Consider the following 22,942-nt stretch of genomic DNA (forward strand, 5'->3'; position numbering starts at 1 on the left):
TACTCTCCAAGATGAAGGGTGCAAAGATAGGCATGTGTAGTCCTGCTGACCTCAAATCCACCTTAAGTGTACCATCGATTTCATGTCTTTTGCTGCTAAAAGCTGAAATTGTTTACGACGGAGAACGGCAGCTCATGCACCTACACTCTGCATCTGCATGTAAACGCATCACAGAGTGAAGCAGACCAGCCTGTTAGTGGCGGCAGTGATAAAAGCAAGAAGGCAGACACCGAACCTCCTCCGTTTCTCTATTCTATCTCTGCGTGGAGTCTGTCTCCTGGACTAAGTTTAACAACAGTCTGCCGCTCTATTCAAGGGACGATAAGGAAAGAAAGACGTGGAAGGGGAGAGAGAAAGAAAGGGAAGAAAAAAAGAACGAGGGCTCAGAGTTAAGCCCTCCCCTGAGACTCCTCTTCAACACAGCCACAGAGAGAGGAAGAGAAAGGAGCGAGGTTAAGCAAGAGAAAAAGTGACAGAGGCTGGTCTCCCTTGACTAAATATAAGGCAGTGGCTTCAGAGCAGTCGCAGTATTCAGCTGTGTATGTGTGTGTGTGTGTGTGTGTGCCTTTGCAATGTTTAGTGTACCACAGAGCTGCCAATTAACGAAGCAAGGAAATTCTCCCTACTACTTTCTCTCCTTGGCTACCTCCACTGTGCTCCCTTTTCTTTTAATGGGGAAGTCTTGAAGCACAGAAAATGACACCAAATTTTTCCCAGCTACATCACTATTCCCTGCAAAGACAGACAAAAGGCAAGCAAAGTAAACACTAGTGATGCAACAGACATGATTCGAGTTTTTATTTTTTATATAAAATGTTGATGATGTGCATCACAGAGCTGAACTAGAGTGGCACTCCGTAGAGCTCAAATCTTCTCTAAGGCCCAAAACTCTTGATCATAAATAAAAAATAATTCCTTGATCCGCACCAAAAGTCAATGGGGTCAATTCTGATTCAAAACCACGCAACAAACATTGCAAATGATTACGATCTATTGTTCATTTAATTCATAATTACATAGTAATGTACAAATGTGAACCTAGTACCTTAAATTAAACTAAATCATAAGCTATAAAAGCTATAACATACACACACCCACACTGCTCTGAAATATTTGCCAAGTCCTGTATTTCTCTTCACTAACAGCTATGGAGGTGAAAAAAGGCCAACTTGACAAGCAGTGTCAACAATGATAACCAGATTAGGATAATTGAACATGGCCCAGGTCAATGGCTAGCATGGCTAATATGAGCAAGTAAACCCTCCTCAATGGACAGACAAAATCACTACTAATTAGGTGCTGCGATCGCTATGTAAACACTTGCACACATGAATGAACAAACCCTGAAATAGCTGACTATCACACCTAAGAGTGCAAAGTAAACATTGTCAGCTTCTCATTGTTATCTCTCTGTTACTTCCTCTTCTGTGTTATTTACATCACAAATTAAATCAGACTTTGACCTCTTTAACCTCATAATAAAAAATAAAAAAGCAAAAAAATAAGTGCCACACTTCTCTCGAATCAAAACAGCTGTTTTCTCCTTCCTTTTGTGTGTGTGTGCCCGTGTCTCCCCAAAAACTCTGTCAGTGGTTCTTTGGATGCGGGCCAAGCCGACTTGCGAGACAAAATAGAGAAATGAGGGAAGGAAAGAGACAAAACAAGAACTTCACCAGATGTCAATCATGGAGGGGGCCGAATGTGTTACGCTTTCAAAGCTCAACACGTCTGTGACAACAATAAATCAAACATTTGTCTCTGACTTTATAGTCACTGTATGGAGAGCTGTATAAACACTATCCACACTGCTGCAACCAAACTTGTCACAATCCATCCCTAACACACAGGCCCGCTGTCTCCCAACAAGGACTTAAATGGCTCCTAAGTCTTTTGTCTCAAATCAAGTGGAGGAGGCTCTCATGGGGAAGTTGAATCCCAGCAGTATAAGTGCAACCTGGAGAAGCACAGATCCTCTGTGTCTTTGTGGCAACACTTAAATACCTTGACAAGCCTAACCTTTTAAATTTCAGACAAAATAATGAGCACATTTGGGGGGTTGTTAGAGATGAGAAGGAGTACAAGAGGGGGCCAGCTCAGCTGCCGGCTGCAGCTCAGGACAAACACATGCTGGGATATGAGTGTTACGGCTGCTTATGTATGTTTGTGTGTGCCGGATGATGATGGATCTGTGTGGTTGCGAGGGTTAAATGGGCGCGGGGTAAGAGGGTGCCACCATCCATCCAACTCTGCATAGGTGGCACACTGCCTGTTGAGAGGAGAGAGACAAAATAGAGGGCAGCGAGAGGGGAAGAGCACAGATGCTGCTGCTAGGATGAGGTGTGCGCTGCTGTGTGTGAAATGTGTGTATCCCCAGTGGAGTGCTGCTGATATAGCTCCATCTTCTCGCTAACACAGTTTGTTAGCTAAAGCGTCTAAACCCCAACAGATCATTTCTGTTTTACATCTGAAACAAGCTCATTTTCCCCCATCAAAATATGAATCCCCTACTGCAACATTTCCATATTTTTCTCTGCTTTTGTCCTGTGTAATATGGATGCCTGGGAAGCACCGGCAGCCCTGATTTGAGCCACACAACAAGTAAGATGGCAGATCCAAAATGGCTGCAGACAGGAGCTGCAAAAACCAAAAAGATAACGCCGGTGACACCGCTGGAGTGGAGTTGGATCGACTATAATCGTGCAGCCTTGGGTGTACTGGGCCAGCTTTCTACCGCAGCAGCGCAGCTTAGATGAATGTTTGATGAACAGCGCCAGGGAGAGCAGTTTAATGTTGCCTTGCTCAAGGTGTCTCCACAATTAACAGACTCCTCAGTCAGCATGCTCCACCCATAATAAAACATTCACTCAGATGCAGCGATCGCTCTGGCCGTGTGTGTAAGCATGCTGCGTGTGTGTGTCTGTAACGATCTGGCTGCTGGAATTCCCGGGAGAGGAATAGCTGCTGGATTATAGAACGAGAGGGATGAGGAGAGGAAGTTTTCCTTTATCACCTCTAACATGCACGCATGCATGCACGTAACAAACACACACACGCTCCTGTCCATCAGCGAAAAAGCCACTCAATAAAGCTGCTCTATCCACAAGAATCAGATTCAATCAATGAGGCCTATTTGTGAAATCAGCAGAGCGGTAAAAGCTATCAGGGAGGAGCAAGAGGGAGGGAGGGAAAACGGGGAGGAGGGAGGAGAAGGGAGTGCAATGAGCTAAAGTAGGTGAGCCGTGTCCCACTGCCACTACCTGACAACCCTGCGATGAGGTCACTCGATGCATGCTAAATCACTGTCATGCTTCACTCTTTTGGGCCTCTCTCCTGATCAAAGCTTGTGTTCATATGTTGATGAACACAAGCTGCAGCTAATGCCAATTGTTACAGACAACAGAGCTCATAATCAACGCCATTTACTGCCTGTGCATGTGGAAGACAATAAGCAACAGATGAGTGGCTGACTGAGTTTATAGGGCCGCACCTTCACTCTCCTCTCTGACAGCCCGACACCACACCCTTTCCCATCCATCCCACCCAGAGATAAACATAACAGGCGCCTGGATTAGGATAGATGAATTTGTTCACATCTGTGGCTGCAACTGAGGGGGAGTTTTTGCTCATATCTGGCAAGAGTCACCATCTACGCAGCTCAACTCAGCTAACAGCTCGATTCAGAGAGATGAAATGATGAGCAGAGAGAGAGAGAGAGAGAGAAAAAGGGAGGTGGAACAAAAGCGTACCAGGAGGAGAAAAAGCGCTGCAGAGCAAGTACAAGAGAAAGCGTGAATGATTGTCTTTGAGTTGGTGGAGAGATGGAGAGATACGCAGGAAGAAGAAAGGGATAGCTGGAGAATATGAGACAAGAAAAGACAGACAGCGTAGTGAAAACCAATTTGTCTGTTCCCCAGTGGGCTGACACTGGCTAAGGCCTGCTTTCCTTCCCTGGCCTCTCTGCCAGTCATCACAAACAGGCGTATACACACACGCACAACCGCACACACATATCCTAGGCCTTAGCAGGGCCGGGGTCAGGCTCTCTCCAAACTACTCCAATTACCTCAGCAGTAAACACAGCCTGCCCCTGGCTGCCTCCTGGGATACAGGGAGAGGCAGAATGTGTAGAACTGAGAATGAGTGAGGAGGGGGAGAAAAAAAATCCAGCCGAGTGGAGTGAAGGAGGTGGTATTGGGAGCCTCGGGGAGGGAGGAGCGGATGACTTCATGTAGAGGGGTGGAACTGGTAGTGGCGGCAGCTGGTTTTTCTCCCGTTCCGCCTCCCTTTCGGTTCCTTCCCAAACTCTAACATCTGGAGGAAAATGATTACTCTCGCCACGCTGCCAAGACGACTTATCAACAATTCCACACTCTCCAGAAAGCGGACGGCTAGAGAAGAGGAAGGAATGAGCTCTTGTAGCGAGCTTCAAAACATCGCCACACTAAATAAATAAGTGACGAGAAAGTTTAATCGATTCAAGTCAACTAAAGAAAACTTGGAAGCTGGATTGGGGTAAGAAATGAAAACACATGTGCAGCAAACAAGGTTCCCATGTTTTCAGAGACAAGACTTTCAATCCAACAACTGCTCCAGCACAAGTAAAAAAAAAAAAAACACATAAAAACACATTAAAGCCTTTTCACTTTTCAATGTCAGGACCGTGTATCAATCAGGAAAAATAAAACACAAAGTGCTAGACAAACACATCTAACCTTCTTCGTTCTCTCTGTCATAAAAAGCATCTTTTAGAGCATGCTGGGGTAAGTGCTCCATGTCCTTTCTCAAATTCACTGCTGCATTTTCAAAGGCAATTTTCTTTCCTCTGCCTTGCTCCTCGGCTTTTGTGAACGTATCTGCCAAGGGAATCAGGCCTCAACTGTATTTTCCTTTCCCCCCAAAGACTAACAACGCAATCTCCTGCAACTCTCCTCTCCGACTGTCTTCTACCTTCACAGCACTGCCGTAAAGCCTCTTTATTTCTCCTTTGCTCCCCTCCTCACTCCCAGACAGCTCTGTTAGCGGCGTGCGCCATTAGTCATGCTAAACCACCAACACACTAGCTCATTAGCATAGAAGTGAACCTGACTCCAGTCAGATTATTACAAACACATCACGGCTGCTCCGCCCCATTACTGTCAATCACACAGCTTACTGGGGTACAGTTGTGGCACATTACAAAGTCAGGAACTAACTCTTCTGTTAATACTTCACTTTCTGCATCATAACAAAGCTCATAAGTGCCAAGGCCTGAGAGTTTGAAGTGCTGCCTCTGTTCTGTATGAAGTAGCATAGTAGCTGCTCAGGGTTTGTAATTAAATTGGTTTACCCCCACAGTTAGTACGGGTGGCAACACAGTCTGGGACCTGGCATTGGCACTGGTTTCTGGATCTATGGGGCTTATAACAGCCTTTTATTGTGCTGGAGGAGAGCGAAGTGGGCAGCCTTGGTGTTGTGTGCTCGCCCCATCAATATCAACTGACACACATTTGCAGAATCAGTGCCACGGACAGGAGAAAGGAGAGGAATAAAGAAAGGAGGAAAGAAAATATATTTTTCCGCGAGCACAGTTTTTCTCTCCCCTCAAAAGCATTTCCAATAGTACAAGGGAAAAAGCTGTGCGGAAATTCTGAGTGATCTTGTTTATCCTCAGAAACTCGGCTGGTATTTCATGTAACATAACAGCCTTAAGAGCGGATTAAACTTCATATAAATAACCTAGAAAAATATATACAGATTTAACAACAAGATTTAGATATATTATTAAAGCTTCCTGGCCTGTAACTGCTTTGACAAACAGATGAGGTTACAGACTAAGAGCAGGAGGGATCACTCAGTCCCCGCTATGTTGTACAGCCGAGCAAACAGCTGTCCATTTCTCCTGCCCCCTTTTAACCATCGTGATCCGTTTCCTTCCTACTAATAAAATTCCCTCTCTTTCCACCCTTCTCCCAGCCCTTATTCCCACTTTGCACCCACAATCTCTACCTTATCCATCCACTATTCTATTTCTTCTTCCATCTTCCCTCTCCGACCGTCCCTATATCCCTCATTCCACCGGGGCTGCCAGACGGTGTATTGTTCTGTCGCTGCGATCCTTTAATGCCATCCAATCGAGCAGGGAATATCTTGAAGGGATTTGGCCAGGGATGATTTGGGAGCTTTAAATACTGCTAGGGGGATTTGCATCATTCAGAGATCCTGACTCAGAGCTGATCACTAGAGTCGTCTCATAAAACAGGGCTCTAGGAGCCTCATGCAAGGTGTGGATTCAAACCTGGAACCCTTTGGATGAATCTACCTGGACATGTGCACATCTGGGTGTTCAGTTTATTCACAAGAAACTGAATCTTCTCTGTAACGAATACATGTGTCACAATTTTACCAAAAAGACAACATTTACTACATTTACTCCGCTTTGGATCACTGACTACCTTGCAGAGCCAAGTCAGTACTGTGTAAATCCCCTACAATATATTGCTAAAAAGGATATTCCATTTTCTTGGTCTAACTGAGTTACAGATGTTGTGTGCCTTCTCTGCCAAGAAAGAAAAAAAACATTGGGATTTCAACAGAGCTTTTTGAACAGAAAAAAAGGGAATGTTTTGGTTTTAGTTTTGCTGTGCTCGACTCAACACACCCCAAGTTCCACCACGGGAAAACTAGGCAAGTGTGAGAGACAGCGAGTGAAGCACTGCAAACATCACCGCTAACAAACAATAACAGTGTGAAAGAGAAAAGAAGAGGACTGAGATAAACAAAGCAAATAAACCCAAGTGAGATTAAAAAAAAAAAAAAAATAGAGGCAAAGCTTCTACACTCCAGACACAATGGAGGAGGCAAAGAAAGCCATCAGTCAAGAGTTGGCTGGTGGGACTGAGAGAATGGAGTTTGAAATGAGTTGACCGATGGCTGGCAAAGCGAGGAATCACAGACTGTAGGAGCTGAATTTGACGGGCGGCCTTTGGGCTCTCTAAACGCTGAGCTCTACACAATCCTATTTTCCTGCCTAAACGCAGGGACACAGTCACTGGAGAGGCAGAGATGAAAGCAGTGTGCGTGTGTGTGTGTGTGTGCGTGTGTGTGTGTGTGTGTGTGTGTGTGTGGTTCCCACATTGCAGATGTTGAAACTTGGCCCTGCTAAGGCCCCTGGGGAAGTTCAGAAACTGTGGGTGGACAATGTATAAAGTCGAGTGTGTGTGACAGAGACAAAGAGGCAGAGAGACACAAAGCACACAAGTCTCAATCAGCATTGGACCTTTGGAGATGCAGGGTCCTAACCAGAGCTCCACTCCAATCCAACCACAGGCACATGCACACATGAAAACATCCACACACATACGCACACATCTGCATTTCCTTGCCTCTCTATAAGGGGATTAAGGAGACCTTCAAAGAGAGGCACAGAGATTGGCTAGGGGCTTGTAGGGTCCCACTACTTGGCACTGGAGGACCACGGCAGATTAAAAACTGCCCGGGCCTCTCAGCCTGCCTTGTTACCCGCCTCCTCTGTCTGCGCACTGTATTAGGACACTTGAAAAAAACCCCTGGAGGAGCCTAGCGCAACCAGGTGGATTAGGAAGGAGGTTATTTTACAATGATGTGAGAGTCCTGGGTGGTTAGGGACCCGAGTGCATGTGTATGTGTGCGAACTGAAATTAAAAGGACAGTTCAAGTGGGCAAGGCAATTTTGTAAGTGGTGCAGAGGGCCTGTGTACATAGAATGCACTTTCACTGGGGATCTTGGCCACTTTAAAAATCTAAATGAATGAGACAAGAGAAGAAACAGGACTAATTCCCCTCAGAGGGGAGAAATGAAAGAGATGGATTAGCAACAGGATGATGTTTCAAGGAGAAAAAAGGGAAGGAAGAGCTCATGAGAGAGTGTAAGAGAGAAAGTGCTAATTGTGGCGTGATGAGGCCGAGGTTTGGATCAGGACTGTGGATGACAAGTTTCCAGACCTGAGGACACGAATGACTTGGCACCAGTCTTCTTCATTTTAGACTTATATTTAGGCTTGTTCAACTAGAAAGACTTTTCTGTTTGCTTGAATTCATGATTAATTGTTGACTGATGAATCACTGTTCAGAATTTGATGGATTCAAAATATATCCATGTACTAAACTGGTTCTATATGTGTAGATATTTTCAGTGTGGAAAGGTGAGGCTTACAGTGACAAATTACATATAATTTACTTCTTTATTATAGATTGTACATGACAATTAATGCACATGCATGTTACTGTGCCTTCTCTTCTGTTCCCAATAGTCCACCCCAGTGAGTTGGTGAGCAGCTTGCTAAAACAAGCGAGGAGAGGTGAGGAAGGAGGATGAAAGATGCCATTCAGCACAAATGTTATTGCAATCTGAATCTTTCCCCCGCTTTAGAGTTTTCACCATTTCCTGTGGCTGGCTCCGTGAGCAGACTCCTGATGATGGAGGAAACAGCAGGCAGAGTGAAATTCAAAGTCACACTGCCTCTTTCCTTGTTCTTATGTCACCATGTGCAGGTGAGCACAGGTTTCTTGAATACAACCCCTTACAACAGCTAATGAGCATGTTATAGGTCTGCCTCTGGGGTGATGTACATACACAAGAAATTCTGCTTTTCTCGATTAAACACAATAACTCTAATGATCACAAAGCTGCCGCAATCAACTGTTTCTTTGTTGGAACGCTTCAAATTGTTGGAATTTATGTGATAATAGTTGGCATCTTTCGGCTCTCCAGACTGAGACTGGCTGAAGGAGTGTGCCTGCTTTTCAGCAGGGCCAGGAAATTAAAGAGGATGAGGACAAGACTAGGGAAGGTGGCCAGGCTTGGGCAGGTTGTTCCCTGCAGGGGTACAGTTTCTTTAGGGTTAGAACCACCTGTCCGCCCCTCAGGAGAGCCATAGAGCAGGAGATGAGGAGGGATGGGCAGATGGAGAAGAGATGGGAAGGGACGGCAGGGGAGGAACCTTTGGGCCAAGACCAGACCAAGTCCCTCCTGTCGGGTTTGAGCTGACAGGAGGGACCTGGCACACATGGAAAGACACTCAGTGGTTACCGTATGTAGTACAGCAATAAAAAGCTTAGACTGGAAGAATGTGTGCAGCTTGGGAATCATTAAAATTAGGTCCAAACAAGTAACAGAGGCTTTTTGTGGCATATCCTCGCCATGCAATCAATTGGAAAAACCATCTTTATATAGTTTATAATGCTTCAGTGACTCTGTCATGCTTTTTCTTTGCGACTAACGCAGTCGAGACAGACAGCTCCAGCCTGTTCTGTGCTTTGTAACCGGTGTGTTGTTAACAGGATGTGGGGGGCCTTCAGGCCACTGCAGATAGGATAATGGAAGAGAGAGTGGTGAATGGCTTGTCCCCTCAATCACCCAGAGAGAGAAAGGGAGCAGTGGGCAGCTAGAGAGAGGGCAAATAAACGACGAATAAGAATAAGGACGACGGACACAAACACAGAAGGAAATGGGGGCGTGGGGTGGAAGGAAGTAAAATAGAAGAGAGAAAGTAGTACAAGGGAATACGAGTGGACCTTTACTGGGCTCGATGCTGGAGATGACAATGAGGCAAAGATAAATAAGAAAGATGTCTTTTGTGTACTTGGAAAAGAGGAAATTATGCAAACAAAACAAAAATAAAACTGTGAAATAAAACATATATGTCAATGGTCTTCTAACATGACTTACAGGGTCATCATACAGGTATGATGGCAGTTTGCCTTCTTGCACATAAGCTGTTAAATATAAAAATATTCTCTTTTGTCCGCTCTTCCTCTCTCAGAGCCACAGAGGTAAGGCCAAGGTAAAAATATCTCAAGGATTCGCCGGCCAATAATTTTGTGTTTTTGTATGTGGGTCTTCTGTGCGATGAAACCTGACTGCGTGTGTTTATTTTTTAACCCAGTCTGCCTGAGCCTCTTTTCAGATGTTTGAAGTCCAATGTCAACATTCAGGCTGGAGGATTGAAGCATTTTGTTGTTGTTTTGGTGCCTGGGGTGCAGTTGAAGAGCGGAAGCTGGACCTCCGCTTGTCGGTTATATGTGTAACCAAGAAGTTCTGCGTGCATGCTTGAGTAGATACGCTTTCACCTGACATGGCTGATCACAGTCACACTAACCAATCACATGACACGCAGTAGTAATCGTTATTGGCATAAGTGTCAGAAGAGCCACATCTGTTTCCTTTGGTTAAACAGTTTAAGTGGTCAATTCCAATTACCCACTTATCACCTCTAGATCATTAATCAGAGGTGATTTATACTGCACACGATTTTAGTGTTTGCCCTCCTCTGCTCTCCTGGTTACAGAGTTTCAATAGGTGTCTGTGAAGTACTTGTCTCAAACGTATTAGCAGGGCATATGACGACCAAAAGGCTGGATGAATGAGTACACAGAGTGTGAGGATGTGAAGATGGATAATGATGAAAGTGGAGGATGGCTGGGAGTCAAAGGTCACGCTGCCTCCAAGCCTGCTCCAGTCTCTACTGTTTGAGAGTGAATGGAAACTAAAAAGACTACACACACAGATTCACACACACACACTACAGGCAGAGTCAGAAAACAGCACTGAAAGAGGAGAACAGTGATGCAGTCCTGCAGTCTCAAGCAGAGGTCACCAGGTCAAGGAAGCCAATTAAAAAGATGATTAACATTCATGTGGGAGATGCAGCGTCAACGCGCAGGTGGGATGGGCTCACCATTCTCTCGCACACACACATATATAATGAGAGCAGCGAATAGTGCGGTCCAGCTTGTTGTAACTGTGGTGTCCTGGGAGGTGGAGATCAGGAGGTTAATATGATCCAATCCAGCTCCTTCATTAGCCTGATGAAGGTAATAACAGCCTACTGGGACAGTGGGGCTGCCAGGTTGGCTAAAACTATCCACCTACTACGGGCCTGCAATGCCCCTAAGCCTACTTGAGCTGAATGGCGGAGTGAGAGAGTAGCTACTTTTGTCAGTCATTGCATTTACATGCACACAAACTTAGAAGAAGCAGGACAAGCAGTTACATTAAAGCCTTTATCGCATTGCGTGGTGTCTGCGATGGCCTTTACTCTGCAGCTGTACTAGGATGAGATGGTAGAAACACACAAGGTAGTTTCATAACACTTCAAGTGTTTGTTCTTTGAGGAACCAAAGACACAATCTCACACATTGTGTGACCATCAAAGAAGCATTTCACCGCTGGAAAGATGGCCTTTTCATAAAATGTGCTGTTTACACCATAGAGAGGGGCATTATTTTTGAAATTGGTGCTACATCTCTACATGACCTGAGAAAAAGAGCTGTGTTTTTCTTTTTGTTCTAAGGTAGAAAACCAAAAACAACAAGAATCCGAGCTCTGCACTGGACTACAGCTGCAAGATATGGTTATGACATGTATTACAATTATTTTGACAGATATTATGATTTTTCAATGAAAAAATTATGATGATGTGACATTTGTTAGGGTCTGTACCAGACAAACATGTTTTCTTACATCTGGAGATCAAGAGTTATGGTCAGTGCATCTGTGCAGCACCACAGTGCTTCATTATAATGCTGTTTTGTCACACATTTTCCTTTTTGAAAAAAATTGCAGCTTCCGTGATCTCAATATTGCACTTAGCATGTTGCGGTTTTGAGTGTAGTTGGAATTGTGCAGCTTTACATCACAGTAATAAACATTTTGTCTGGCGAGTGACATACTACGAGTTCTAATGATGGTAACAAAGGATCTTAATATTACAAATAAACTGTGCACTAAAATATAGTTCAGAAAACGACAACATAAATTCAGTAACGGAACCTTGTCTCATATTTGATTAGCACCGTGGATGGGGGCATACAAAAATGTAGAAGTGCAATCTTTAGTTCAAATCCCTACAGCCAGCAAAAAAGTCAGCTTGAGCAGGGAGCTGTGGGTGTAGGCAACATGGAAGGGAGTTTACTATTGTTCATTTGAAATTGGCAAAGTTCCCTTCTAAGTTGCAGTTTTAAAGTATTTACACTATGGTAGACACAGCACCTGTTGCAGAGTCCTGCCTTAAGAGGCACTAACGTAATGTGCATCAAGCACAGTCAAAGGCATGCAACACCCAAGACAATCAGTCAGGCTCAATGGGAAATGAGAAATATTTGTTATGGCTGGATATCATGCATGGTGGCAGGTGTGTGTGTGAGTGTGTGTGTGTGTGTGGAGGGGTAGATTAAGAGTAAATAAGAGGAGAATGGTAGTGATAGGTAGGCCTAACAGAGAATAAACATCATTAATTGGAGAGGCACACATGGATGGATGCAGCCAGATGGTGTTTTGTACTCATTTGTCAGACACTGCTGACAGAGAGAGAGGGAGAGAGGGGGGGGGAGGAGAGAGAGGACGAGAGACGGAGAGCGAGAAAGACAGAAAGAAAAACAAAAAGAGGTGTTTATTGATTGCAAAGTCCGTACACTGCTGCCTGGAACAGACTTGCGCTGTTTAAATCTAGCTCGGCCTGTTCTGCATCATCTTTCTTTCTGTGCCTGTGCCTTTCCTGTCTGAGTGGTTCTGATGGCGCTGCCACTGTAGCGCTCTGCCAAGCCGGATGCATACTGGTGAGTACAGACACAACACCCCGCAGATCGCCAAACTTGGCGTCCATTAAGGTCCATCTGTCTGGCTTTTACAAAAACACCATCTACTGTATGTTCTTCCTCAAAAGGTGCTCCACAGTCGAGATTAGGGCTGCCACGATTAGTCGACTAGTCACGATTACGTCGACTATTTAAATCGTCGACAACTAATTTAATAGTCGACGCGTCGTTTTTTTTTTTTTAACTTTGTTTTCTCTCTCTGCTGCTGCACCTTCCACTGCCGCGTCTGCCTTTCTGTCCTTGACACACATGCGCAGTAGTGGTAATCTGGGTCAGCCGTGGTGTCACCTGAAGTTATACCAGACGGGCTCTCTGGTATCATGGCTACCCGGCGGCAACGGAGCTCAAAAGTGTGGGAGCATTTTAAGAAAACAAAAGAGAAAAGTGTGCGATGCAATATCTGCAACACAGAACTCGCCTTTCACGGCAGCACAAGCGCGATGCACGAGCTCCTGAAAAGGAAGCACGTTGTGGCTGACAACGACGATGAAGAGGGACCGGCGTCTCGTTAAGCTAACTGGCTAGTTAGCTGCTAACATTAGCGTAAACAGAGAGCTAACTTACTACTTACTCATATTGATAGCTGTAAACGTTAACATTAGCGATGACGATTTGATTCATTAGCCTTAAGAACAAGAGCCTTGTGCAGTTTGGGATTATATAGAGTCAGAGTGTAGTAAAGTTGAATACAGTTGTGAGCACTGAGCATAAAATGCACTTTTGTTATATTCAGGGATGCAAACAGCGCGCCGAAAAGCGCAACTCGCTTTTTTCGTGGCCAATTAGGTGACTTGTGTGAACCGTTCAGATCCGAAGACTTTTTGTTTGGGGGGGGGGTTCGTCTCAGCTCGGGTCAGTAAAATTAACAGGCTGACAGTGACAATCACGTGAAACTGAGGCGAACTCATTCATGGTTGCCTCTGATTATACTGATAACAGCCTACCTATTAGTTTCCAATGTAGACGCGCAACATGCGCGCTCACAACCCAAAGCGGCGCGTAGCCACGTGCATTCGACAGCGACGCCGTTTTTCCCCCGTGCATGTCCGTGGAGCTGTGCGCCGCGGACGTGCACGGTTCCCTACGTTGCTGTGTCAGGCAGGTGTTTCCCACGGAGCTCTGCCCCCTTTCAAAGGTGAAGGAAGCCCTCAGTGGAGAGACGTGTTTTATAGAAGAGAAACACACATTTCAGGACCTCTGACTTGTATCATCAGAACAGACACAGAAACAAACACAGAAAGCTGAAAATCACCGGACATGTCTGTTGGGATTATACAAATCAACAGTGTAAAGTAGAGCTGTCAAGATGTATGCAGTAGTTAATTATTGCATATCCTACTGTACCTATCACTCCTATTGTTTCTGATGTACAGGTGCATGAGAATGTCATGGGAGAGTTTATTAAGGCCTATGTCACTAGTAGTTAGCATATACCTTAAACACTTCAAGCTGAAAGCTAATGATTGTTATATAAGAGCAGCTGCATGCTGGTACGATAAACTGTATGTTATACATTCAATTTACGTATGATCCGATTAGTCGACTAATCGAAAAAATAGTCGGTGATTAGTCGACTATCAAAATAATCGTTTGTGGCAGCCCTAGTCGAGATAGAAAGATGAGAGAGAAAACAGAAGAGACGGAGAGATTAGGAGCGACAGAAGGCTCAGGGGAACAGAAGACAGGAATAAGAACAAAGGAACAGGAGTACGGGTTCTGTGCAAAAGTGAAACTTAGTCTTGGCCTAGAAGGGCTACAATGAGCCTGGTGAGCCAAATATGGCAACTGACGGAGACCTCTCAGTTTGCTATCCACTTCCAAGGCATTTTTAAAAAAGAAAAGTAGAGCAATGAAACTGTCTGCAAATTTCCATGAAGTGGACTAGAGCTACACAAGTGAAAAAATGCCAAAAATAGAACTTAATAAAAAGGGGGCAAGAGAAGGATGGAGGGGAAAATGGAGGGTTGGAGCACAAGAGCAGGACTGGGTTCCCACCATGTTTCAAGCAGAGAGTAGCGCTCGAGGCCGCTGGTCTTCTCAGGCTGCTGCTCACTTTGTTCTCTGCAATGACAGTTTCATTCAGGGAGACGTGCACTTGGCTCTCCAGGGCCAGAGTGCCTCTGTGCCAACGAGCTCTTTCTTTCTCTGTGTGCTGTTCTCCTTTCAGACCTTACCCTTCCTGTTTCGCGGGTGCTCTATAGGCATGTGTGTGTGTGTGTGTGTGTGTGTGTGTGTGTGTGTGTTTGTGTGTCTGTTAAGAGATTCAAGGCAAGCCTGCTACCCCCTCTTAATGTGCTATAGGTAGCTTGCGGCGAGTGCTTGCCATCACTGCACTGAATCAAATGTAGAGCAGTGTGGATAGCATTGTCTGCAGCTTGCTTTATTAGGCATTCTCACACAACTTAAATGGCATGGTGTTACATCAGTTCTTGCTGTCATGTGGAGAATCGTCCCCATATGAACTTCCTCTAAAAGGACTCTTATGAAATCCAACCAGATCAGTCCCTGCAGATCAAATACTAATATTCGCAAACGAACAGAATCCACAGACTTCACCACCAGAGTAAAAAGTCTGTATGTAGCTGACTTATCACTTCACAGCATAACAATTTGATCTCTCAGAAAGTATGAGGTGCTCTAAATGGGGGTTGTTTCCAGGGTAACGTGTTTATATTTACATTTCAGGACTTTCAGGACAGGATTTCTACAGTGCATCTTACAGTTGAATGTAACATGAAGTACAGCATATGCTTCAACTTTAGATCAACAGCATTATAACTAAAAATAATGCAAAGGTAAAAGCCATTGCAATGTGACAATTCTATCGCAGTGGAAGTGCGACAGATTTGCACATGAAGCATTTAGATGTGTTGTAATCCATGACAGAATATGAGTCTGTGTAGTTTGTGCAAATCTCAGCATGATAAACACCTAAGTACTCCTTCATTACTCCAAAAAGTAACACTGCATCCAGCTTGGGTGATATTCACCAGAAGTACCAAAGAGCAAAATATAAACACAAAGAAATTTCTAGCAGTGTCTTTAGGCTAAAGCGCTCAGGGTTACCCAAGGACATGGCCTTTGTCTGCTCTCAGATGGGCTTGTCCAATCGTCTGCCTGACTGTCATTTTCCCATAGGCCCTTCAAACAGTGCTGTGACCTGAGGTGACCAATAAGAATTTATGATACCCATAAAAATGTCCGGCGCACACACACACCTGTCAATCACACATATGAGCATGTGTGAAGTACACAAATCAATACACAAAGACTCCAAACAGCTAAATGTGTGTGCAGACGCAAACAAGCACAGTAGGGCTATAAGTAATGATTATTTTTTATTATCGATTAATCTGCCATTTATTTTCACAACTAATCGATCAATTGTTTAGTCCATAAAATGTGAAAAAATCATGACGAATGCTCCGAGTCACATATCTATCGTCACATCTGCCAATGCCTTTCTGCAGAAAGGCGATAAATATAAATAGGTGATCAACAAGAAAAGACCAAGAAGACCTTTAACTGCTGTGGATGTAGCTGAGTTTAACTGTGGTTATTCCCATTAACCAGTATATGAATCCAGCTTGTCAAGTTCTTATCAGAACCCAAAAGGCTGCAAAGATGTAAAAGATGCTCACTTTGTCCATATTCCTATCTCCACTCCTTTCCTACTTTGTATAACATTCTGTGCATTAAATGCGATTTTATATTTTAATGTATCTCTCAGCTAACTGTTGATTAGAAAGTAAATCACTCAGAGACATGTGCTGCTGCATGCTGCACAAAGACGCAACATTCTTAAAGGTTATAGCTCATATAGAGGAGCACAGCGGGGGTTGTTGTCGTCCATCCCAAGTGAGTCTGGGCTGATCTACCCAATTAAACGTGTTTGCCATGTTACATGTTTGGCCTTTTAATAAGGATTAAACAAGGCTTTATTTATACAGTGTTAAAGTTATGTGGCTCCCTGTGTGCACACAGTTATCAGGCCAAGTCTTGTTGCACAACAGTAGAAATTCTGCATTTGCCATACAAGCGTTGTTTGACCTGCAGAGCACAGCTGAAGATCGTTAATAACATACGGAGGTAATTCAGATGGATCTGAACTTGGGCGGGAGTCTGTTTAGCTGAGAACCGTTTCTTATTTGTGATGGCAACATTATTCAACATAATCGTGGCATAAACACAAGTTCTCTTTCGCAATTGGTCAGGGTCTGCTGCAATACCCGCCTACAGGTCAATCATTCTCGCTCTCCAGCGCTTCTAGGGACAGAAGGGTGAAAAGGAATAGGCCAGTCGGGGTTTATGCATACAGCTCTGCAAGTATTTAAGTGGAGGTTACCTAAAGTGCAGTGGGGCTCTCCTGCCTGCTCCGTTTGAGGGCCTTAACCAAGGACTCAAAGGATGAGAGGAGCATTTCAGTCTGTGTGTATGTATATGCATGTGGAAGTATTTTTCTGGGCATACGTAACCATGTATGTGTGTGTGTGTGTGTGTGTGTGTGTGTGTGTGAGTGTGAGAGAGAGTGAGAGAGAGAGAGTGCCTGCGCTATTTTGTGTGTATACTAGGGCAGGATCAGTGGAGTAAATCCACACTTGAAAGAGTAGCTCAATCAAGCTCTCCCACCCAGCTTTCTCTCCCCTCTCTCCCTGCCTCTGTCTCTCTCATCTTGCCAATGTTCCCCTGGTCCCAGTTCATGGAAAGTTGAATAGTTCACAGAACTAGGGACCAAAAGAGCGCTACCGAGGGCAAAGTGGAGCAAGTGTGAAACCTTTAACCCATCAGTACCCTCTTCCAACTGTCACTCAATCTGAATGAGGAGCAGTTATTGACAGGGCGTTACACAATTGTCAATATTTGCCATGTTAACACGTCAACCAATGAAATGTTGACAATGGATTCAGACACGGACAAAACATTTTAACAGACATGCTGTCATATTCCTCTATGGTGAGTCAAATTTGGTTGGTCCCACAACTTTCTGAAAAATGTAGTTACTGCTGAACAATATTCTCCTTACATAAATACACACTATGTACACATACACTATAAGCCTAACGGCTACTTACTGCAAACTTAGCTTGGCTGGTTAAGTATAGGTTTGTCCATGCTAGACATCCTGGCTCCTAATCCCAAATGTGTCAATTATGAGATTAATTTAAAAGCAAAACTATCATATTAAAGCCTTTCCTATCAGGTTCGCAGACAAAACAACCTTGTGGTTATCAGTCTGTTCTCCCTCTTTGTTGCAGCTCTGCAGCTGGTTCCTCTCCAATGACAAGTTGAGCCTGTTCCTTGAAAGGAAATAAAAAACCATGACCTCATTCTGTTTCCTGTGCGATTTAATAAAGGCGATTTTACGCTGCCAAATGTGGAAAAGATGCCCTTCATTAGAACAATGCGTACCCTGCGTGTCCATACTTTAATCCAATCTAGTTTAGCATGATAAAGGGCATTACTGCCAGACAGCCCAACTGCCCACCCACTCATGATGTGTGCATGCACTTGCAGACAGCGACATAGAATATAGCACCCCGCAGGGTTCATGGGTAGATAATGCACCAACCTAACATTCAGGGTCGGGAGTACTGGAGGTTTATTCTACCATACTCAAACTACGTCACTTCTATTGACATTTAAATTTGTCATACCTAAGGCTAGTGTCAGACCATTGAGGTAAGTGCATTAAGTCTGGCCCTTGCTGTAAGCAGTACAAAAGGTCAGATCTACAACAGAAACATAGGCTTGGTTTCTTTCTCTGATCAATAAGTATTAATCTGTGTCATAATTTGTTTGAAAGCAAATATTAACTAAAAGTACAACGCTTTAATATTTAGAATACATCTAAACAGAGAATGAATAAGGGACATGTGAATTTGTATATTACGAAACAAGGCAGGAACATTTTATGCCTCAAGAATAAAAGCATTTATAGGTGAATTTGATAGGCCAAGATAAACACAAAACATACCATGTCTATCTGATGGAAGGATCTTTTCATTACATTTAAATGAACAAAGATGCCTTGCTTGAAGGAAAAATGGCCTCCGGTGGACTGCAAACGGTCATTAATTAGCTCTGTTAAACTGTTATTTGAATTAAGGTTAGAGTTAAACTTTTTATGAGCCAGATTTCATTAGCGTCTCAAAAGAGCTCCAAGCTGCTTTTTTTGTGTTTGAGAAATAAAAGAAGAGAGCTTCTCCTTAACCCAATAAATGGTTCAGGTACTGAATTAGCAGACCATCTTTAATGCACTTGTCTGGCTGCGAAATGCAAAGAGATTTCAAGAAGAGCGAGGAATCTATTTTCGTGGCACTCCATTCAGATGAGTGTTGGCTGCCGAGAGCTGTCATTGACTTAAAAGGACGCCAAAGGGGTTTTTTGTTGTGTATGTGTCTACACATGTGTGTTAACAGTGACTCATTCTGCATCACTCTTTGAAACATTGCTGCTTCCATAGATTGCTTCATTTTCAGGTTTGTATGTGCCTCAAGAAGTGTGTCAACATGCCGTGTGTTCATACAGGCGGTGGAGATCTGAAACACTCCTGCACTCAGAAACAAAACAAGTGCCTACAGAAGTGACAGGCAGGCTGAATAGAGACAAGCAAATCCTCAAACAAGAGGACATGAATTGAAGTGCTTTCCACGTTGTCAGGTTGGGCTGAGGACCAACTAAGACAGATGGGGAGGAAACCATCATACTAGACAGGGGACACCGGCATACTGGCACCTCCATTACATCCTTAACAGGTGCTGAACAAAAAGTTAGTGCATGGTGTTAGATATAATTTTTATGTGATCAGATACAGTTTTCAGCTTCATTTTTTTCAGATTAAACTCTTCCTGTGCATATCCTGTGGATGTGCTATAATTCCACATGGCTGATCAGTCTTTTTGCCCTTACTCCCCTTGCTCTTTGTATATAATTAGGGCTGCATAATTAATTTAAACATTACCGAAAAAAAAAATGTGTGACAAGACAGCATTATAATGAAGCACTGTAGGGCTACAGAGATGCCCTAGCTTGGTACAGACCCCAACAAATGTCACATCATGATGATATTAATAACTTTCTCAGTGAAAATGAAAGCTGTGATGCAAAAAAATCACTCCCTCAAATCTTGAATCATATCTACTGTAGGATTGCATTCATAATATCTGTCAAAATAATCGCATCGGCATCTTCTTCCTTGGGGTGTCCCTTGTGCACTGGTTCCAGAAGGCATCATAATTTGCCTACAGAAAAAAGCTGATACTTTAGCAATATCTAGGGCAAACATTGTCCTTGCTGCATCTGTTTCTCCCAAACTAAAAGAATATAAATGAAGCACACGTGTCAACATAATTCTGCATTTACAGGATACAGTGCAGGACGGAAAGCAGCTTAACAACATTAAAACCCAAGTGCATCTCTTGTTTAGCCTGGAATTGGCTGGCCCCATTTCCGCAGACCACCGAGACCCGTGCATCGCCACCTGATGGAAAACCTGGGCCTTCAGCTGCCTCATCCACCTGGTCACCACAGTTAACAGGGAAAATAAACAGCTCATGCCAAAAAACTACCAGCAGCCATCACCAGTGCCACAGTGTATGAGGAAGTTGGGGCAGAGGGGAAGCGGAGATGAAATGTGACAGTCGCAGGAGGTATGTACAGCTAGCCATGTTTTTCCATTCCATTGGGGGTACAGCCAACCTGTTCCCATGGTCTATATATGGAAGTAAACAGGATGCAAACAGTGGGGTAGAGGTGGCATGCCATATGTAGCCTCACTATCCTGTTGTTTGGACTGACATCGTTAGGAAAGGCCCCTTTCAGCACTCCTAAACCAGAGCTAAACCATGTCTTTAGTGTCAACTTCCCTGGAAACTCACGCAACTTGTGGAGAGCATTAAATAGCCTATGAGGCCATAGGCAGCTACCGTGTGTGTATAAGCTTCTGTGTGGTATGTACTCACGGCAGGTACGAGGAGCTTCTTGACCTCCTCCACTGCTCTCCTCATCTTGATCTCAGCTCTGGCCTGCGAATCTTCCACTGTGATCAGGACATGAAGGTCTTCGTTTAGGTGTTCCCAGTTTGGCTTCCCTCTGTTCTGCTCCTCCTGGACAGAGATAGAGGGAAAGTGAGAGAAAGACGGTGAGCAAATGTGACAGTGTGGGTGTGCTGGAGCACCAGTGCAGTAACACGACATATCAGAGGAAGCGGAGGCGAGAGGCAGGCATACACAGAGGACGATGGAGTCCTGTGAAGAGAAGCAGGATGACAGGAGCGGCCCTTTAGTCAGCTATTTAGCTTTAACTTTGAAAGGACACTCTTCTTTAATAGATCCCTCGCTTCAGAGAGACAAAGACGACAGCTAGCCCTGCAGCAATTAATATCAGTGAAAGATGGATGGGTGGATGGATCAGAGAGAGTTTTTTAAGCCACACCAACTTAACTAGTAGGAATGCAATTGTGATACATGGGGTATAGTTCAAAGTGCCGCAGGATTGTGTGTGAAGGAGTACGTGTGTGCCTCTGTCTCCGACTTCTGTTTGCATGGACAATGCTGTCCAGGTAACAATAGCTCTCTGAGGGAGTCATTTTCCCTCCTGAAAAGGCAGTGCCAAAGCACTCAGAGGGCGCCAAATTGTAGCACTAGCAGTACCTGAAAGGCAGAATGGGCTGTATTCAAAACCAACACCACTGCTCGATAGCCTTTCAACACTGTTAAATAGGAAGACGTTTCAAGATTTAAATTTGGAAGGCTCGGGTCGGGAAATCGTGCATGACGTTTTACGTTTTTCAGGTGCCTCTGTGAAAAGTCCAGTCATGCCCGACTCTTTTTGAAAAGGTAAAATGGGATATGTAGAGACAACTATGGTGTAGCCACACATTTGTAGAAGAACCACCCTTCTCCATTCAGTGTAGCTACTTTCCTCCCTCTTCTGGTTGCCCCACTGACAGTAAGTGCAGCGAGCAGACACTGAGAGCGCTCTAAAAAGCTTTTGAGGTTGTATCGATGTCACTGTACAACCATGAAAGCCGGTGGTTTGAAAGCTGACTACTTCCCCTTGAGGTGAGGAGTTGAGGTCTAGGTTGTCGGAAAAAGATGCAACCTCAGATTCTTTGATGTGTGACACCACATTAAAACATCAAAACGCGGATTAGAGTGTCACAACGGTATTATTTGATTTTGTGAAGACAAAACAGGAAATGTCAAAAGGGATGTAACTCAAAAACATCTCTAAGTCAGAATTTCTTTCCTGAAGAAGGTCAGCGTCTCAAGCAGGCGGATGCATCCAAGCTTTCTTCCCCCATGCTGTGGGTTCAGGTTTGTACAGACTGTTGATGAACACTGTCGTTTAACCCTCGCACATACAAACCACCGCAACTTCACGTCACAGCTCATTTGTGAGTAGTGAGCTACTGTGACGGTGCCTGATTATAAACAATGCATTGCGGTGCTCTGCAGGGGTCCCCCTGACATGATTTCAACACACTCAACGAGCACCACAAAGTGAGCGTTGCACGCACGCACACAAGCTTAAAGCTTCAGCTGAGTGCCACCCACCTGCTTTCTACTCCACAGAGACCTGTTGCCATGGCACTGCTCTTTATAACACACACACACACACACACACACACACACACACACACACACACACACACAAACAAGAAAGTTCAATATTCCACTCTCGTTTTCCCCTTTTCCACACAGGGGGGAGGGCCTAGTTTCAGCAGTCAGGCCATTATTTCACCATGGCTGTTTGCTTATGGCCTATTAGGGGACATGGGGACTAGAAGGTGACTCAGCATTTTCTAGAGGGGACAGAAAGACGGCCACGAAGGCTGCCTCTGTATGCAGGGCACTGTATGAAAGCACATGGCAGATACATAAATGCACATTTATTGACGGATTGTTGCTCAAGTTGGACCCAACAAAGTAAGTCGAACACATGTCTGCGTGTGCATGAGTATGTGGCTGCGGAGAGAGAATTAAGGGCACGCACACACACACACTCGCATCCATGCAAGCACACACACACACCTCACACCAGCATGACTGCCTGTGAACAAGGTCACTGTGTGCCCTCTGAGAGAAAGTGACAGCATGACAAACACGAGGAGGAGGAGGGGTGGAGGGGGAGACAGAGTGAGAAAAGGGGGAGGGTGAGGTGAACGCAAAAGTGAATACTGGGAAGACCTTTGAATAGAATAGTCTGCACTGGCCGACATCAAATGCCATGGCAATAACCACGTACCAGAGGGTAATCGGTTTTGGCAAAACATGTGGCATGAATAAATAGCATGGACACTGCATCTAGAAGCAACATCTAAGAATAG

The 22,942-nt window shown here is 44.4% G+C and overlaps 1 protein-coding gene across 6 annotated transcripts in view; it reads right to left on the reverse strand.

The window, feature by feature from the left end:
• The window catches only part of qkia (QKI, KH domain containing, RNA binding a), a 77,795-nt gene that overhangs the window by 12,245 nt on the left and 42,608 nt on the right, over window positions 1–22,942 (reverse strand). For all 6 annotated transcript variants that reach the window (XM_084380438.1, XM_084380442.1, XM_084380437.1 and 3 more), the window contains exon 4: window positions 20,574–20,717. In XM_084380438.1, the coding sequence (XP_084236564.1) occupies window positions 20,574–20,717 (144 nt within the window). The remainder of the gene's footprint in view (window positions 1–20,573; window positions 20,718–22,942) is intronic.

This window comes from Pagrus pagrus (assembly GCF_965226575.1).
Source record: "Pagrus pagrus genome assembly, chromosome: 18".
In the NCBI taxonomy this organism is placed as follows: domain Eukaryota; kingdom Metazoa; phylum Chordata; class Actinopteri; order Spariformes; family Sparidae; genus Pagrus; species Pagrus pagrus.